This window comes from Buteo buteo, chromosome 14 (genome assembly GCF_964188355.1).
Source record: "Buteo buteo chromosome 14, bButBut1.hap1.1, whole genome shotgun sequence".
Classification (NCBI taxonomy): domain Eukaryota; kingdom Metazoa; phylum Chordata; class Aves; order Accipitriformes; family Accipitridae; genus Buteo; species Buteo buteo.
In genome coordinates, this window is record NC_134184.1 from 4,071,626 (window position 1) to 4,083,736 (window position 12,111).

The 12,111-nt window shown below is 42.3% G+C and overlaps 2 protein-coding genes across 7 annotated transcripts in view; both read left to right on the top strand.

Annotated features, from left to right (window-relative positions):
* The window catches only part of TMTC4 (transmembrane O-mannosyltransferase targeting cadherins 4), a 60,643-nt gene extending 55,446 nt beyond the window's left edge, over window positions 1-5,197 (top strand). For 3 of the 5 annotated variants that reach the window (XM_075045905.1, XM_075045908.1, XM_075045909.1), the window contains one exon: window positions 67-5,197. In XM_075045905.1, coding sequence (XP_074902006.1) covers window positions 67-218 — 152 coding nt within the window. In that variant the 3' untranslated portion in view covers window positions 219-5,197. The remainder of the gene's footprint in view (window positions 1-66) is intronic. The other 2 variants (XM_075045906.1, XM_075045907.1) reach the window with 2 other exon arrangements.
* Window positions 5,198-6,014: 817 nt separating this feature from the next.
* The window catches only part of GGACT (gamma-glutamylamine cyclotransferase), a 31,644-nt gene continuing 25,547 nt past the window's right edge, over window positions 6,015-12,111 (top strand). For both annotated transcript variants that reach the window (XR_012652905.1, XM_075045916.1), the window contains exon 1: window positions 6,015-6,088. The gene's annotated coding sequence lies outside the window, so the exon portion shown is untranslated. The remainder of the gene's footprint in view (window positions 6,089-12,111) is intronic.

Consider the following 12,111-nt stretch of genomic DNA (forward strand, 5'->3'; position numbering starts at 1 on the left):
AAGTGATTGGCAAGATTGCATGTTATTCAACAATATTGCTAATGAAATTCCTTATTGATGTTCCAGCTGTGCTTTATCATCGCTGGGGAAATCTTGACTTAGCAAAGAAGCACTATGAAGTCTCTCTGAAGCTTGATCCTATGGCACCCGGGACCAAGGAAAACTACAACCTCTTAAGACGAAAACTGGAGCAATTGCAAAAGAAAGGCAGTGCCTGATGTTTCTTTTCAGGTTGTCCGTGCATGCTGTTTACGATTAATGTTACATGGGTACTTTTGGCCATGTAAAGGATTCAGTCATTATTTCTCAAAAATAATACCACCACCAGCACTGCACGCTTGAATGTCCAATTATGCCCTCCCACAGATCGCAACATTTCAGCCTGAGGGTTCATTTTATTTTTACTCTTGAACTGCTTTTAAAGTCCCTTAGAACATTTTTATAGGTATATGAAAGCAATGCAGGTGGAATTTCACAGCTTTCACTTGTAATTTGATATCTTCATCTGACTTTTTAGTAGCAGGATGGGGTATCAGAAGGCAGTTTTATTTCTGAAAGTGATTCTTAAAAAAGTGCAATTTCCTGTTTAAATCCTGATCTTTTTAAGTATGAAGAATATCTATCCACTTCAGTTTTATTACTGCCTTCTACTGCCCGTCCTGCAGAGCCAGTGGAAGAATGGATTCTCTGCAGCAAGTCAGTCTACTCCTGTAATTTGGGTTATGCCCTTGTCCTTGTTTCTGGCTCCACCCTGTGAAGTGTCAGATTTGTACAGGAGTAAATGAGGACAAGGATTTGACCATATATGTTTGTCAGCCAGTGTACTGCTTGAGGTATGCTTGAGTGGAGCAAATACTCCTAGACTAAGACAGAGATTTTAGCAGTCAGCAAAGGGAAAAGTGTGAGGCGGTAGAGGAGTCAGCTAGAGTTTCTGTCCTTGCAGGCAGCCTTGTCTACCATAGACAACTTGGGCAACACGTCAGAATTGCTTTAGCTCCTGCAGCAAGTCGGTGGTCTGAGTACAGTGTAGCGTCTACAGGAGCTAATTCCTGTGTTCTCAGGCATTTCAGTGCTTTCTGGTTAAGGATATTACACCTTCCAGCTCCTATATTGTTGGTGAATAAGGAGAGAATTTCTCTGGAAAAAGTAACTGGGCAGAGGACCTGACCTTGGCTGTTCATGTATTAACTGGAAGGAACTCAACTTCACCTTTGTCTCCTGTGGCTCATGTGTTTGCTGAAGTGGCAGTTAAATAAGCATAGCTGTTAATGCATAAACTGATCACATTGACGTGGGATGATTCGGATACAATGTCACTTTTCAAAATATGCTATGCTTTAATACATGTTTAGACTCTGGCTGTTCAGAGTTGTTTTTCTTGTGCTAATATTTACATTCCTGCTTCAGGAAGTAGTCACATGTCTATTTATTTGTTAGGGTTTTTTGTTGTGTGTTTGGTTTTTTTTTTAGTTGGAAGATTGCTATTGGATGTGAAAACTGAGGAACTTTACCTCTCTTTTCATATTCCTTTATTCTATCCGACTGCGTCCCCCAGTTGATCAGTGCAGTATTTGCAGCTTTCCTAATTTGTCCAATGATTATTGTATGGGAGATTGTGTAATGTTCTCCATACACAACTCATCGATGTGTGGAACCATTTAAAGTGTCGGGGGAATGCCTGCCATAGGACAGGATGTTGCGTGACCTTGCCGTCTGACCACCATGTAACCCTTCTACACCTATACTATGTTTTGAACCTACAAGAGGCTACTTTTACATTATAAATTTGCTTGGAAATGACAGTTGTTTCAAGAACCAAGTGTGTCTACAGAGCACATTGCAATACTCCAGAGCTACCAAAGCATCCTCTGACAAAACTAGTTTGGGTAGTACAAGTAGTGCAGCTACTTTAATGTAATGTTCTTGCCAGACTATAACTGTAAATCTAGCCAGCAAGGCTGTGGCAGTGTGGTGCTGTCCACAAATTTGGCTTTGGATGAATTAATATGCCTACATTATATATAGGGTGTTGCCATACTGATTTTAGTTGAGGTACCAGAGGCACATATTTGTGCTAGCGCAGTGCTCCTCTCCTGCAAATACAGCCTTTTTCTCAGCAGGACACATTAGTTCTGATAGGGTACTAAGTTGATGCAATTGTTTCCATTTCTTCTGGTTTCTGGACAAAATCTTCAGAAACTAGTTTCCAAATATATTTGCAGGATATAAAGATGCTCTTTGATAAGTATCTGTACTGATCCAGCAGAACACGGGACCAGTGTGGCTAGTCATCTTCTGATAACCAGCATAGTTTAGTCAGTACCAACTTTTGTATTGGAAACATGCTGAAATAGATACACCCTTCGGTACAAACAGCAGGCTTTTTAAGGCTCTCCATACATGGCCTGTTATTCATCAGATATAGAGAACACTTAGCTACGCCAGTCGTGAGGTATGAAAGAGTTGGGGTCTGGCCGGATGAGCTAGTTTATAGCAGAAGATAAATGTGTTTAATATAATCAGGTCTTTTCTGTATATTTGGAATATGACATACTGAGTTTAAATTATTATTCTCATCATGAAGTTCACATGCATCGTTTTCCCTGTTGCCTGCCATATTAGCTTTACAGAAATCCACTAGATCAATACTGTATATGGAGTATGAATTCTCTCTAGGTCATTATAAACCAAAGTTGTTGTAGGAATTCCTGTGTGGAAGTCAGTTTGTCCTACTCAAGAATCTTAGATGGAAGAGACATGCCAACAAATTGGATGTTTTGTTGGTATTTGAAAATGGTGTTTACTCTTCAATACAGACAACATAACTTCTTCTTCATTAGTTTTCTGGCTACCTGTATATATTTTGTGAAGGTTTATTTGTTTTGTATCATTTTCAGTGCTACAGAAATTCAATGTGATTACTTGTATGATGGTAATAAGAAGGATACACTTATGTTGAGCATAATGTTGAGGCATAATTGGGTTCAAAAGAAGCAACAAACAAGACAGCTTTTTTAATAAAAAATTCCTTAAGACTTTCAAAAATGTTAAATATTTTTTTACTTTATTTTCCGAAATACTTTGAGAGTGCAAATAATACAGTGAGTTTTATTAAAATGGTTATAATGTTAACCTTTTGCTTGTTTTTTCATACCTCATAACTGACTCCTGGAATAGTACAGAACACCCACCCTGGAAGAGAGAAAGGTGAAGAAAAAGTGGTTTTGTACGTAACTGTTGTTACAAACATTGTCTGGCTTTCCAGCGTGATGGATATTTTTCCCATGTTACTTTTCTACCATTGCTAATTACAGAAGATTAAAGTTTCCTGCTCATCAGATGGCCTGCTTGATTCTGTAGTGAAATTAAGAAACCTGGATACTTTTTTTTTTCAAAGATTGCTTGTTCAAATACAGTTCTGAGGAGAGAATTACAGAATGATTCAAAGCACAGAATGGAGTCAGAAAAATATTCACAATGACTGCTACGGGTGACAGTCTCTTTTCACCAAAAACTTCCAAGGGAGTTCCCTAACTGTATGTTTCTCTCATGTTTAGACCAATGCCATGTGCATGCATTTTCCTGTTACTTAATTTCATACTTAGGATTTAAATTTTAGAGATGTGGGTTGCGTGTGTGTGTTTATGAGCACTCCAGAAATAAAAATCTTCAGTACTTTTGAATGGTTTGTTAAAAATACTGCGCTTATTCACTGGGAACTTCTTTCCTTCATATCTGAGATACCTGCATCTAAGCTTATTTGTCCTAGTTTCTCTGTATAGTCACTGGGGGGAAAAAAAAGGTAATCTGAAACATGATTGATTGCCTAAAGAAAGCACCTTTAGGATGTGAGGCATCATGTGCTTGAAGCAGGTATTCCTCTTCGCTAACTTCAAAGGGTAACTAAGGTGATCAGCTCATATATATGAAGAAAATCTCACTGCTGCTTTCAGTTTAAGTAATCGGGTCCCATGCTGCTCTATCATTCTTGTACGTTATCTGCACCAAGAACATTAAAAGACTGGCATAGAAGCAAATTGGCGGGTACTTGCCTTGAGAGTCAGAGAGTTATAGTAGCTGGATGAGGGAGTGGGATGAGACAAGAGAGCTTTGGTTTCTGCAGGTAGTTAAATTTATATGGCTGATAAAGCATCCAAATGTCAAATCTCTGCCTACAGAAACAGAATGTTCAGGTAATTTGATCCATTGTTAGCTTGTCTATGATCAGAATAACTGGTAACAACTTGGTATTGAATTGACTTTTGGAGTCCTTCACTTTGTTTTAAAAGCAATCTAAAGCAACTGTAAATTTGCAAAGGTGAGATTTTTTTCTTAAATTGAAGTTGCTATTTCAAGCTCTAGCTGTTAGAATGTTAAGTGTGATAGCAGAGCCTGTTTCTATATGGTAAGAGGTTTTTAGTTTAAATATCTTTATATTTATTTGCTGGTTCCTGCTTGCGTTCCACATTTCATGTGAGCATAGGTACATTTACATACCTGTCATTACCTGTAGATTCCCACGTGATTCTTGATTTGCCCTTTCACTGCATCGTGCTTCCTTCCACAGCTCTTGGTATGTCTCTTATCAAGTATGTGTTTATGAGGGCATGGTTAACTGGAAAAAGACTAAAAGTTGCTAGAAACAGAAGTGAGATCACAGGGTTGGATTTCTGTGACGTGAATGCTGAGGGAGCCAAACGTCTGTCGTGTACCACCACGAGCAGCAGGTACCACTAGTAACGGCCACTTCAGACTGCGTGCTGGGCCCCGCAATGATGCGAAGCGGTTGTACGTAGGTGTAATGTTACAAACACAGCAACTGGGATCCGATGCTTTAAGGAAAAAGGACCATACAGCTGCTCCGAAGAAGAGGATGCACGCAGCTGCGTGGGCTCTTGAGCACCGGAGGACCGGTGACCTTCATATTAGAAAGCTGCGGTGTCGTGGCATGGGTGTTCGGTGTGTGTCAGTGACGATACGTCGAGTGGTTCAGGGCTTTTTAAAATAAGTATTTTTGTTAGCAAAAAAATCCCTACAGATAATGAAAATTGGTAGCTTGTGATTGCGGAGCTGAACAGTTTTTTAAATGTAGTGTTGAATCATTTAGATTGCCAATGGTACGTTCCAGTTTATTTTCAGCTGAGCAAGAAGTAAATACATTTGTAATGGAGCTGTGTAATAAATCTGCATTTTGCTATCTTTTTGCATAGATTTTAATTGTGATAATGGTGGTTATTTTTGCAGTGAGTTTTTTATTCAGGGTTCTGCTATAAGCTAGGAAGAAAATCTAACGGGAGTGGTAGACTGGTAGTGTGAAGGCATTCTTCCCTATTGAGTAACAGTTCAAAATCTTGGTTCTGCACAAGCGTATCGATGTTGAATGCGTATGCCTAAAAGAAAAGCAGCACTTGAGGAAAGCGATGGAATACCTAACTCGTTAATTCAACCTCTAAACCAATAAACTATAGAACGAAAAGCAGGAGCTACTGCCTCCAGCTCTGAGCACTCTTACCCTGCTTTAGAGCTGGAACAGAATTACTGAGTGCAAATAAACAGTTTTATAACGGATGCAACCCGGCTTCCACCTTGCTGACCGGTCACGGAGGATGGACCGAATCCCAAACGTGACTTGCTGTCCCCATAACCCGGCCACAGAGTGGAGCGTAAGGGTATCCTACTCCTACCCGTGCGCTTTAAAAGTTCTCTAAAAGTTTTAAAAGTTCCCCAAAAGCCCGATTTGCTGCCCGGGGTTGCGTTGCTCCATGGGCGTTCGTTACGGCCGCCAGGTCCCCCGGGGGCTGCCGCTGGGGGCTTTGGCCGGGCTCCCCGCGAGTCCCTCCCGCAGCCGGGGCGGCTCGGGCGAACGGCCCCGGCTCACCCCCGGCCCGGCCCGGCCCGGCCCGGCCCGGCCCGTTCCTCCGCGGACCCCCCCGGCCGCCGGGGTAAAGGAGAGCGGGAGGGCGCTGAGGGGAGGCTCCGCCCCCGCCCCGCCCCTCCGCCTAACTCCCCGGAGAGGCGCCCCGGCCCGGGCAGACGGCGGCGGGTGCAGGCGGAAGCGAAGGCGCGGAGACACCGGCAGCGCTGGCGGGTGAGCGAGGCCGGACGTGCCGCCGTCGCGAAGGGGGGGGGGGGGGGTAGGCGCTAGGACCCGCGCCGGCGGGGTGGGACGGCCCGCCCTCGCCGCCACGTGACGCGGCGGCCCCGCGCGGTTCGAGCGGCCCGTGCCCCCGCCGCGCGCCCTCCCCCCCCCCCCCCCCCCCGCCATCGCCCGGCGGCGGCCGTTGGTCTGAGGCGTTCTGCGGGCGGCCGCGCTGCGTTTCACCGGAGAGCCGCGGGTTCGGCCGGGGGCTCCTCCGAGGAGCTCTGGCCGGCGCTCCGCCTCCCCCCCCCCCCCCACCACACACACACCACTCCCGTCTAGCCGCCGGTGGGCCGCGGGGCCGGTGTGTGTGGGTCGGCGGTGGTGTGAGGTGAGGGGGCTCCGCCTCGGTGGCCTTCCCCCGCCGCGGGCCTTCTGGTATCCAGGTGCTTCGAGCGTCCTCCGAGGAAAAGCGTTGGTCGTGACCCAAACACGCGGTTTAGTGAGCTTTACCCTGTAAGGATTAGTGACGTGGATTTGAAGAACCGGTGTCTAAAGCGGAGGGAGAACAGAAAGAAAATAGTTCAGGTATCATAGGTGAAGCTGTGACAGCTGGTACCTGTATCCTTACAGGATAACGGTCGTCTTTTTGCCTGCGTTGTTTAGACCAGATCGTTTGGGGGTTTTTTATTTTATTTTTTTATTCTCCTAAGGATTTCATTTCACTATCTTTTAATTTCCTGCTTTTTCTGTATCCTTTTCCATTTTAGAGTTATGTAAACCTTTTGCTTTTGAGTTAAGGCTCATTTAACCTGTGTTAACTCCAGACAATTAACTTCCTTATTTTTTGCTCCAGCGCTTTTTTTAATTTTCTATTTCTGTAACTTTTGCCATGCTTTGAAAATATCAAGGTAGCAACTTACCTAGAGCTTAACACACAGAGGCACAACTATAAATATCTCCATGACCAAGTTGTTTCGTGTAGGGCTGTGTGAAGAGTGGACTTGGTTTATATACACTAGTTTAAGCAGGCAGTCAGCCTGGAAAAGCAATTTCTTGACAGTTAAAATTGTTCATTGTGTGACACAGGCCATTAAGAGAGGCTTTAAATTTTGCACGTCTGAATGAAAGATGGGCATATTTCCATCTTTCTTCTCCCCTCCCCCTAAGAAAAGCCTTAAAAACCTAGCCTGTGTTTGTAAAGCATATGTATCCTCAGCTAGCACTCATCTCCTGCCCTTGCTCCATCATAGCCATCAAAGTCGTATGAAAACTAACACGTCTTTTTACCTTGGCCTGTTAACAGCATTCTGTTGCCATTGGTAAATAAAACCTAAATGGAACAGATACCTCTGCTACTGTCTGTCTCAAAACACAAATTGTCAAGGGCGTTAACATGTTAAACAAAAAAAACGGACTTCCCATACATTGCTGATGTTTTAAAATCTGTACCCTATTGCTGACAAATATTAACTACTTAATATGTGTGTCATACTTCATTTTGCTGGGGTTCTTGCAGCCCATTCGCTCCTCACTTTCCAAATTACTGTGGAGTTCTGCATCAGTTTTGCAAGCAAGTTTCCTTGAGCTTGTTCATGAGTTTGTTTTGAGACCGCTGGAATATTGAACGAAGCTTTGCTTGGCCATGGAAGAGAGTGTATCATGTTGATGTCATCTGCTCCTTCTAGTTTTTCTTTTGGTGACTTCTTTGTATGTGTGATCAGGTTTTTTCTGATCATTTTCTCATACCAATTCAGGGTAGAAATACTGCTTTGAATGTTTCCTTTACTGCAGTGTCTGCTTTTTACCCTTTAGGAAGGATCATCATGTCAGTTTATGCTTTCCATAGCAGGTTTTTGGCGTGGAAAGCTAGGTGCCTCCAGAGAGTACAGAGCACAAACCAGGCCTGGTTTTGCACCAGCCGTCCCGCTGTCTCTCCCACCTACTGTTAACGCTGAGCACAGCCTCTTCACTTGGAAAAAGTGTCGTCTAGTGTTGGCTTTAGCCTTGCTCTGAGGGGTGGCTGGGCTAGGTGACCTTCAAAGGTCCCTTGCAACCAACATTCCTCTGACTCTGTATGTTTTCATGACTCCCAATAGTAATCCAACTACCTATTTCAAAAGAAGTTTCCTCTTGAAAATGACTTTCATCTGACTGCTGATGTAACCATGATTTTTGCCTGTTCTGTTGTTCATATAGTTGCGTTTGTTCTTGGGGAAATTTTGGGAAGTGAGGTTTACGTGACTGCCTTACCTATGTTTTGGATTTGTGAGTGCAGGTACAGGCACAAAGGTGCAGTCATGAAGGCGTTGTGAAGTGAATAATAAATTCCAGAGGTATGTTGTGGCGTTTGCCTTCTGCTACTAGCTCTGGCATGCTTTTACTCTCTGATGGATTAGCCGGATTATTTTTCTGTGTGATCATAAGCAGCATTAATAGTTACTGTTCGTAGCAAAAAATACACTTCATTTCACTGTAGTTTTTGTTACCTCTTTTTTGGAGCAATGTACTCTTTTTCTATTCCTATTCAAGTCTTGTTGTATGTTTATAATGCTCTAAAAGCATATGCTCTTTGAACTTGAACCTGGTCAAATAATTTTCATAATTCTCTTGATTTAAGTAGAATTGAATGTGAAACTTGCATGACATTTTAAGTGACATGCACTGCTTAAGCAGAGAACATGTGCCATGATAGGATGCATTTTCTATATGAACTGATGCTACCTTTCTTTTTCTCATCTTTCAAAATATTTTTTGCAGCATTCTGATAGAGAGGGTATTACATAAATAATTTAGTAAGAGACAGGGGAAATGTATGGATGTAGTCATGTCACTGAGTTTGCTGATGTAATACCTTTTTCATTTTGTCTCTCTAAAGAGTGTGCTTAATACCTTTTTTCCTCAAAAAATAGAACCATTCAAGCAGTAGTAGATCACTGTTCTTAAATGAAAATCTGTAGCTATTTAGCATTTTCTTTTTCTTTTCTTTTTCACTCCAAAAGTTTAATTACACTTTATGGACCATGTCAGGTACAACTCTCTCTTCCTCACTTCCAAAAATCAATTAACGCTAAAGAAGGACAGACCGTACCGGGATAATACAATATTCTATTGGTGTACCATTACAGTGTTTTTCAAGAATGCCCTTTACATTAAGATTTTTGGCCATTGTGATTTCTTTAAGCATGTCAGCTGTTTTGCTCTTAATGTCTTGGGAAAGCATATTGAGTATCACTGTCACTCCTGATTTCTCTGTCTTACAAGACCTCTTTTCCTTTGGAATTACCTGTATAACCACCTCCCTCTGCAGTGTTTCGACTGTAATTGCTCATGTCCTTTACTAACAGCCGGAGATACCATCGTATTGCTGATGTTCTGACAGAAGTTCTTGGCCACATAGAATCGCTTTTTCCTAATCCCTTCCCTGAAGCATCGCCTTTTTCCAGTGCTGTGTGTTGCTGCTATAACTGTGAGGGATATCATCCCACCTGGGCAGGGCTTCAGCTGTGCCAGAGTATCTGTCTCAGGACAATACTGCAATTTTAAATGTATGTGCTATCAAATAACACCAGAGTAATTACAAGTCTGTTTTTCTTCTTTCCCTCCACTCATTTTGTCTAGCCTGATACAGTCCCGCAACTTTTACCGTAGTATAATTCAGGTTGGAAGGGACCTGGGAAGTCTCTAGTCCAACCTCCTTATTCAAAGCACCTGTGTGGGCAGACCAGGCTTTATCCAATGTGTCTTGAAAACCTACAGGGATAGAGACTACACAAACCCTCTGGGCAGCTTGCTTCGATGTTTGTCTGCATCATGAAAACCCTTTTCCTTGAATCAAGTTGGGGCCTTTCTCTTACTTTGGTTTATACCTGTTGCTTCTCCAACTCCCAGGTGCACCACTGTGAAAAGCCTAACTGTGTTTTCTGGGTAACTTCCTCATAGGTGTGGGAAGACTGCTGTTAGGTCGCCCCAAAGCCATCTCTTCTCAAGTTGAACAGGCCCAGTTTCCTGAGCATCTTTTCGCAGAGCCAGCATTCCTGCTCCATGACCATCAGAACTCACTGCAGTTGATCGAGATCTTCCTTGTATTGGGGGGCCCGGAACTGGACACAGTGTTGTAGGTGTGGTCTAATAAGCGTCAAGTGAAGGTAGATCGTCACTTCCCTCGGTCTGCTGGTTGTGCTCCTGTTAATACAGTGCAGGGTGCTCACCTTCTTTGCTGCTTTCTTTGTTCGGCAGGATGTATTCATGAGTCTTAAGGTGAGGATGAGGAAGGTAAATCATTGAGATGTCAGAGGAAACGGGGATCCCAGTCAGCATCATATTGACTGCTGTGCTGCACTTTTAGCTGAGTCCTGACTCTTCAGCAATAGTCAGGGTTTAGCTTTCCTGTTAGTGGGGAAGGAGATGTAGATGTTCGGTTCTCATCACAGGTCTGAAACTCTCACTGTTACTTATATTTTCCACAAGTCTCAGGAATACTTGTTGGCACTATGTTACTTTCTGGTAACAGTATCATGGACAATTCAAATAGTATTTTGGAATGGTAGTATAAAAGATTTCTCTTTTTATCCGAAACATTTTTTGCTCTTGATCTGGACTCAGTCTGCTACGGTTTTGCTCTTTTTATCTCTCCATATCCTTGGTATCAACCTGTACCTCTGCTGCTGCCTTCTGCATCACAGGGACTGAAAGTTGTGTACATATCTAGTGAAATAAGTCATTTAATACATTTTGCCTTCTCGTAGGCAGACCAGTTTGTGTGCACGACTTTAAATAATTAAGGTTTTATTGCTTCTACTGACACACAGTACTGATAAGAACTGTGGGTTTGTACCTCACCACTGCCCCAGTCTTTCATCTGCTTCTTTAGATGACAGACTTGCATTTGAAATGCAGGTTTCATTTGTAGCTGGCAGCAAGAGATTCAGCTCATATCTCTTTACATCAACTGGTGAAGCCTGAATTACCAGCCTAGATTCTAAACTTTAGGAAATTAAAGTTAAGTGAGGTGAATATCCTCTGGTTCATAAGAAGTTATTAATAGCATTCTTTCTGAATTCTTTTACATCGAACCCAAGTGTTTGTTGTTTAATTGCTTATTAAACAGGCTACAGTATGGACACTGACTTTTAGCACTAAAATCAGTATGTAATTTTAATTATGCCTGTGGATTCTATCCACTGTAAGTTCTGTAAATAACAGTTTTGTTGTTGCTTGGATCTCAGAATGTGTGAGTTTCTAGAAATGAAAAGTAACAGGTTAGATTATTTCCTATCAGGAGAGGCACAGTCCACATATACAGTAATATTGAAAGCTAGAAGGCAAATAGAAATAAACCAATTTTCTTCAAAACATTGCTGAGAAAAATGATACTGGAAGTGAGACTAAGTAGTGAGTGAGAAATAAGGGTCTTGTTTTGGTTTTGTGTTGGAAGACGAGTGATTGTGGTGGTTTTGAATGACATTTAGACCTAATGATGAACAGGGGATTCATGTTAGTTGTGATATGAGAGTAAGGCTATGACAGAATTTCATTAGCTAATAGCATCCTTAGAAGAAATAATGAGTTGTTTTAATGTAGAGGGAAATGTTAGGTAGGTAGGCCGAAGTACAAAGGGCCCCACTTGAAGCTGTAATCCTCTTGTCTTTAATTTTCTTTTTATCCTCTAAATTAACTCTTTTAATTCTTTTGTTGTCTTTGTCTTTTTTAAGCTAATTTAACTAATTGCATGACCTGCAATTCACTGCAGGTGCTGGAGTAAAACATTTCAGATTCTGGTAGCACATAGCGTGCACTTCAAGATCGAAGGCAAGTGATTAAGGCTGTTTAATCATTGATTTAAGAGCTATAGTTACAATTCCTAAACTATTATTACAAAACAACTGGTATCACAAAAAGGCAAACTTGCAGGCTCAAGTGGTTTGCAAGTCCAGAAGTGCGATTGGAAGGTGTTGCCCAGTAAAGTAACTGGTTCTGTGTCAACATCTTTACAGGTGTCCAGTGAAGGGATATTGGCCCCTTCTTTGGGA